The sequence below is a fragment of the Lemur catta genome, chromosome 1 (genome assembly GCF_020740605.2).
Source record: "Lemur catta isolate mLemCat1 chromosome 1, mLemCat1.pri, whole genome shotgun sequence".
NCBI lineage: Eukaryota > Metazoa > Chordata > Mammalia > Primates > Lemuridae > Lemur > Lemur catta.
In genome coordinates this window covers 154,412,959-154,420,697 of record NC_059128.1, presented here as the reverse complement: position 1 = coordinate 154,420,697, position 7,739 = coordinate 154,412,959, and the positions used below count along the sequence as shown (strand labels likewise).

Sequence of the window (7,739 nt, the reverse complement as noted above, 5' to 3'; positions counted from 1 at the left end):
TTCACCATAATTGTCATAAGGTTGGTCTCTGCATTTTTAACCCGAAGATAGTTTTTGGAGACCAAACTATGTTGAGGTCCAGCTAACTTGATATTTCCAATACTTGTTACTGAAACCTTTCAAGAAACCATTCTTTTCAGTATTATTCCACCGTAATTTCACCACTATTTCAAGAACCGGAGCCCTTTTTACCCATTAGTATAAGAATCCTTCGTTGGAGTTGAGATTTTTGTGTGGGGTGGCAAGTGCAGGGCTTCTGTCAGCCCTGTGTCTTTGATTTGATTATCAACAGAGATGAGAAGTGCGCATTTGTGTGAGAGGTGAAAAATACGGATCCTGTTTCGAAAATATTCACTATTATTTTAAGAATCATTTGATTAATCAGCTGGGAATCCAGAATGGTTCTCTCCACCAGTCTCTTACCTCACAGGTTGGGCATTCCATATGTGAGCAGCACTTCTCTCTTCCTTGTTCTCCAGTTGTTCCCAGCTATTGTCTCTGCTCCTCCCTATTCCTTATACATGCTGGCTAGATTTTGTTGTCCATTTTAAAAATCCATCCCCCTTTAGCATCTACCAGTGTTAGACAACAGACCCGCTATTCAAAGGCGACCAAGTTGATGGCTTGGTTGGTTCATGTACTGGGCACCAAACCCTTGGTGTGAGTCACCGTGCTGCTGTGCACCTGTGTGTTTATTGGTAATGGTGGTTAAGAAGGTGGAGACAATAACCACATCAAATTAGAGTACACCCCAACTCATTACATATTAATTCGATTTAATTGTTTTAAATATCTCAATTTTTAGGTCAACAAAATGCTGAAAACTCAAGAGTGTTAAGGACCATATATTAATAGTAGGAAAATTTACCTACCAGCTTTTAGTTTCTGCTTTGTGAACATGGGCTGTAGTCACAGTAATTTCTCCAGCAATACCATAACTTCCATAGGGAATACGTTTGTCACCAGATCCTGAACTTTTTTTGGCTACATCTTCTACTGGGAAAGCAATGGAAAGAAAAACAGGGCTTTGTGGTCTGGGGACATCTTGTCCACTTGTAGGAGGACTAGTATTCTGGGGATTTAGGGTATGTTTCTGGAATTTCTGATATGCAGCAACAGCAATGGGCACCTGTACTGCAGCATATCATTTCAAGGCATCTGACTGTGAAACAACAGCATGTCCAGGAAGAGCTTTCCATTCCTGTGCTTCCTGAACATTTGAGGCTACTAAGATAAAAGGGAGGGCACTGGTCTTCTTGCTGTTGTCCATCGTCACATAAGTTGGAGAAGTGACTTTTGGTGGATGCTGCAGAAACTGTGGACCCTTAGGATTAGATAAATAGAAGGTTGCTTGGGGGAAAGGCCCAGGTGCAGGTGGTGGTGATGGGTGACTCTGTTGATTCATATCAGTTAGACAATAAAGGGTCCACATGTTAGAATATGGTGGTGGTTGTCCTGCTTCACTTGCTGCTAGTGCTGGCTTCATCAAACCTTGTCAGGTGCTGCCTTCCCCTTCTGGTTCAATTTCTGGTGCATTGAGACCTTCTGGAAAAGGAGGAATGGAGCCACCAGATGATTTTACATGTACATCTGCCACTTCCCCAGGGAACACAGGTTTGGGGATCTCCTGGGGTGCAGAGTTTTCCCCTGACTCCTCCTGCCCACTTTTGTCAGCGACCATTGAAATGATGTCCACTTCAAGATGCAGAGATTTTTCAGAGCCTATTGTGATGGAGCCCTCTGCATCCAGGGGCTGTGCAGATACCTCAGGCAGAACTTTCATGTAAGTGTCAGAGAGTAGAACTGTAGCTTCTGCCTCCACATGTACTGAGGAATCATATTCTGCATGCTCCTCCAAATGTATAAGTTTTACAGACTCTACAGATTTTTTAGACATGCCTGAGACTGTCTTGTGTACTACAGGTTTGGAACTACTGGTGGTGACTGCTCATTTTCTTTAAGGCAAGCAACTTGAACAGTAAAGGGGATAAATATTTGTTCTGGCATTTGTTCAACATAAACAACTCCTTCAGTTACAGGCTCATCTTCATAGATAGATGATATATGAACAGTTGATGTAACCTCAGTATCAGCCTGCAAAGAGACCTCAGGAGCTCGATCATAAGCAGGAGGTTCTTGTTCATCCTGCAAGGGGAATGAGGAAGCTGTTGATGGTTCAGCCTTATTGCCTTTAGTTTTAGGACCCAAATCTACATGGTCAGATTTCTGGCTCACAACCTGCACTGCTACCACTTCTCTAGAATACACAGGAGAAGTGGCCACTGTGACATCTTCATCAGACTCTGAGCTCAGTGCTTCCTTGATAACAGGCATACTGGTTGCCACATCCACCATTAAAACATCAGATTGATCAGAATAAGTAGATGAAACTTTACCTAACATCTGAGCAGCAAACTTGGCTGGGTCAGCTGGGACATAGGCAAACTCTGGAGAGACACCTGCTGGAGGTGGTGATGAGGGTGGGCTAGCAGTCTTAGGGGTGGTTGGTTTAGAAGACAGACCATGAACTGCTTCAGCTGTGCTCTCATGCTCTAAGAACTCAGGATGAACTGATGGAAACTGGGTGGTTTTGTTGCTAAATAGTGTTCCAGCTATATTGTCCTTCTCTGTGTCTGTAGATTTTTTCCACCTGTGTAGGTGCTGGAGAAATTGCAGATGTTCCTTCTGGTTCATTTACACATTCTGGTTTCTTCTTCTGTACCATTCTTTCTGACCACTTCTCTACTTTAATCTGATGAAACTGTTTAACTAGATCTTTTATATCCAGAGAAGTATTCCCTCCTCTGAACACAATAAGTTCTTTAAAATAAGCTGCTGTAAACTGGGTGATGTTTGGTGGATTGGTTTTGAGAATGGCTCTGCTAACTCCCTATAGCAGAGTCTTGAGGCCATAAAGTATGACAAGTCTGGGCTTTGAACAAATCATTTTGACAGGATGGAGAGAAATTATTAAGATCAAATCAGAACTAAATGAAAAGGACAACAAAAAAACCATAAGGGAGATTAATAAAACAAAAAGTTGGTTCTTTGAAAAGATAAACAAAATAGACACACCTCTGGCTAGACTAACCAAGAGCAGAAAAGAAAAAACTCTAATAACCTCCATCAGGAACATGAAAGGAGAAATCACAACCAATGCCACATGGATACATGATATTATCTACGAATTCTACAAAATTCTTTATACACACAAATTGGAAAATGTGAAGGAAATGGACAAATTTTTAGAAACACATAGCCTTCCCAGGCTCAACCAGGAAAAAACAGAATTCCTGAATAGACCAATATCTAGATCTGAAATCAAAACAGCAATAAAAAACCCTCCCCAAAAAGAAAAGCCCTAGACGAGATGGGTTCACACCTGAATTTTACCATACCTACAAAGAAGAACTGGTGCCCATCCTACATAAACTATTCTTCAACATCGAGAAGGATGGAATTCTCCCCAACACATTTAAGCAAGCCAACATAATTTTAATACCAAAACCAGGAAAGGATGCAACAAAAAAAAGGAAACTACAGACCAATATCCCTTATGAATATAGATGCAAAAGTTCTCAATAAAATTCTAGCAAATCGAATCCAAGTGCTTATGAAAAAAATAATCCATCCCAACCAAGTGGGCTTCATCCCAGAGATGCAGGGATGGTTTAACATACGCAAATCTATAAATGTAATTCACCACATAAATAGAAGCAAAAATAAAGATCATATGATTCTCTCAATAGATGCAGAAAAAGCATTTGACAAAATTCAACACCCTTTTATGATAAGAATGTTTAACAAAATAGGCATAGACAGGACCTATCTAAAAATGATAAAAGCCATATATGACAAACCCACCGCCAACATCATACTGAATGAGGAAAAACTGAAAACATTCCCACTTCAAACTGGAACCAGACAAGGCTGCCCACTGTCCCCATTACTTTTCAACACAGTATTGGAAGTCCTTGCAAGAGCTATCAGGCAAGAGAGTGGAATCAAGGGAGTCCAAATAGGGAAAGAAGAGATCAAACTCTCACTTTTTGCTGATGATATGATGTTATATCTAGAAAACCCCAAGGATTCAACAAAGAGACTCCTGGTATTGATCAATGAATTCAGTAAAGTCTCAGGATACAAAATCAATACACACAAATCAGAGGCATTCATATGTGCCAATAACAGTCAAACGAAGCACCAAATTAAGGACTCAGTACCCTTCAAAATAGCAACAAAGAAAATAAAATACCTAGGAATATATTTAACTAAGGAGGTAAAGGACCTCGATAGGGAGGACTATGAAACACTGAGGAAGGAAATCGCAGAACATGTAAATAGGTGGAAAACCATACCATGCTCACGGATCGGAAGAATCAACATTGTTAAAATGTCTATACTGCCCAAAGTGATCTACAGATTCAATCCAATCCCTATTAAATTACCAACATCATTTTTCACAGACATAGAAAGAATAATTTTATGCTTTGTATGGAACCAGAGAAGATCCTGTTTAGCAAAAGCAATTATAAGCAACAAAAACAAAATGGGAGGTATTAATTTGCCAGACTTCAAACTATACTACAAGGCTGTGATTATTAAAACTGTTTGGTATTGGCACAAGTGCAGGGACACAGACCAGTGGAACAGAACAGAAAATCCAAATATAAAACCATCCTCATATAGCCATCTAATCTTTGACAAAGCTGACAAAAACATACTCTGGGGAAAAGATTCCTTATTCAATAAATGGTGCTGGGAAAACTGGATAGCCACATGTAGAAGACTAAAACAGGACCCACAGCTTTCCCCTCTCACAAAAATCAAATCACGGTGGATAACAGACTTAAACCTTAGGTGGGAAACTATTAGAATTCTGGAAGAAAAAGTAGGAAAGACTCTTACAAACATTGGCCTAGGCAAAGAATTTATGAAGAAGACCCCTATTTATGAAGAAGGCAATCACAGCAACAACAAAAATAAATAAATGGGACCTGATCAAATTAAAAAGCTTCTGCACAGCCAAGGAAACAGTCAGGAGAGTAAACAGAGAACCTACAGGATGGGAAAAAATTTTCACATACTATACATCAGATTAAGGACTGATAAGAAGAATCTATTTAGAACTCAGGAAAATCAGTAAGAAAAAATCGAACAACCCTATCAAAAAGTGGGCAAAGGACATGAATAGAAATTTTTCAAAAGAAGATATAAGAATGACTAACAAACATATGAAAAATGTTCAACATCTCTAATCATCAGGGAAATGCAAATCAAAACCACAATGAGATATCACTTAACTCCAGTGAGAATGGCCTGTATCAAAAAGTCCCAAAACAATACATGTTGGCGTCAATATGGAGAGACAAGAACACTCATACACTGCTGGTGGGACTGTAAACTAGTGCAACCCCTGTGGATAGCACTATGGAGATACCTTAAATAGATTCAAGCAGACCTACCATTCAATGCAGCAATCCCATTATTGGGCATCTACCCAGAAGAACAAAAGTCATTCTATAAAAAAGACACCTGCACCTGAATGTTTATAGCAGCACAATTCACAATTGCAAATATGTGGAAACAACCGAAATGCCCATCAATTCATGAATGGATTAGCAAAATATGGTGTATATATATACCATGGAATATTACTCAGCTATAAGAAATAACAGTGATATGGCATCTCTTTGGTTCTCCTGGAGAGAGTTGGAACCCATTCTATTACGTGAAGTATCCCAAGAATGGAAAAATAAGGACCGCATGTACTCACCAGCAAACTGGTTTTCCTGATCATCACCTAAGTGCACATTTGGGAATAACACCAATTGGGTATCAGACAGAGGTGGGGGCTGGGGGGAAGGGATGGGTGTATACCTACTTGATGAGTGCAATGCGCACTGTCTGGGGAATGGACACGCTTGAAGTTCTGACTCGGGAGGATGGGGGTGGGCGTTGGAGATGGATGCATACCTACGTGATGAGTGCGATGTGTGCACTGTCTAGGGAATGGACATGCTTGAGGCTCAGACTCGGGGGGATAGGGGGGCATGGGCAATATATATAACTTGAACTTTTGTACCCCCATAATAAGCTGAAATTAAAAAAAAAAAGAAGATTACTCAATGTAGACTCCCCTGAAAACAACTTTCTTTTCTTCTGACTAACTTCTCTACAGTAAAGACCCTTCTTTATGAAAAAGTAGAAAAACTCTGGGGAAAATGGGTGGGATAAAATGGGAATACTAGGATCCACTTTAGGAAAAGCAGATGCCCATTTTATTGGTGAAGTCTACCAGGGAAGTGAGCCTCACTGAAAGGAGATGGTGTTCAGGGTTAGATCTCTTAATTAAGACAATGAATAACATACAATGGTACTCATTTTGCTTCTTGTTTTAATGTAAAAGACTTCTTTGTGTTCATACTGGTAGAAATTAGATGCCACATGAGCAAGTCCAAAAGTAAACAAAGGCTTGGTAAAATTTTTCCTTTATCAGTAAGGTGTCAATGACTGTGTTCCATTCCTGGCTGATGTACATGGCAAATACACCAACCATCATACCTCTGGCATGGTTTAAAAATTGGTTGTCTTTAAAGATAGTTCAAGAAATCCAACAAGAGTACAAGGTCAATACATTAAATAAGTCAGTTTTTAGTTAGCTCCACAAACAGGAAATGCTCAATGTAATTTTAAATATAAAAGGGTCTATTCTGCTTCATTCTATGGAGTGTTATTTGTTGTCTAGATGTTCCACCTGTTTAATTATTATATTTCTTCCCCAAATTTGGAGAGTTGTATTGAGGTGGTAGGCCCACTAAGATAGCATACGTACCTGAAAAATCTGACCAGCATAGATCTGAAGTGATTAACATTAAAATAGCAGGAAGTGGCTCTCTATAAAGTTCAGAATCATAGCAACAAATTTTCCTTTCATATCTTATCAAATTCCAGGCACCTGCCACTGAAATTGGCAGTAGAAAGATTTTCTGTACTGCCAATTACAGGTTTCTTGTCATCTTGCCAACTTGCTTTGTCTCCACAACCTGGCAAAATATAGCTATTGGCAGGAAAGCGAATATTTGAAAATGATTACAGTATATAGGGATTTTTGGTTCCATAGAGCTTAATTAAGTAATTTAAATACTATTTTAGCACTAGGGATACATTCACTTTCTACTTTATAATATGCAACATGCTCTGTAATTTGAGGTCTTTGGTCACCGGTCCCTCAAATAAAGAAATAGAATGGGGTCCTTAATGGACATTATCCATAAAAAAGATAATTGAGTAAAATATTAATGACCTCTGTATTTTGTAATTCCTTGACCATAATCTTCTCCCTAGTTAACTGGAGATATCCAATTGCCTGCTGTAGATGAAGGGAGGCAGAAAGCAGAGAGGTGGGATTGTTACAACAGGATAGAAAGGGAAAAAGTTAAGCTTCTGAGAGTCATTCTTTAGTTGGACCAAGCTCTGATCCTTCAGAAAGACAATTGTCTTCAAAGCCAGACTTTCTTTAGAAAGAGAAATTTTTCTAAATATCCTGAGCATTTGCACAACCAGGTCTTCTGTAAAGTATAAAGAAGATACTTTGCCTTCCTATGACAGCTGTGCTATTTGGCTTGTTGCCTAGGGTGACAGTATTGCATATAGGAGATGTGAAAGCCAAATCTATTTATTCTGATTGTGAAGAGATGAAAGGATGTAAGGAAGTTGAGTAGAGATTAGGAAATATG

At 39.2% G+C, this 7,739-nt stretch overlaps 1 protein-coding gene across 1 annotated transcript; it reads right to left on the bottom strand.

Moving 5' to 3' along the window:
• Positions 1 to 1,386: 1,386 nt before the first annotated feature.
• Positions 1,387 to 2,947, bottom strand: LOC123641224 (calcium-binding tyrosine phosphorylation-regulated protein-like). Its single transcript, XM_045555775.1, is given in 3 exon segments — positions 1,387 to 1,935; positions 1,938 to 2,643; positions 2,645 to 2,947. Coding segments are annotated over 3 exon segments (1,449 nt in total). The 3' UTR covers positions 1,387 to 1,495.
• Between the last annotated feature and the right edge of the window lie 4,792 nt (positions 2,948 to 7,739).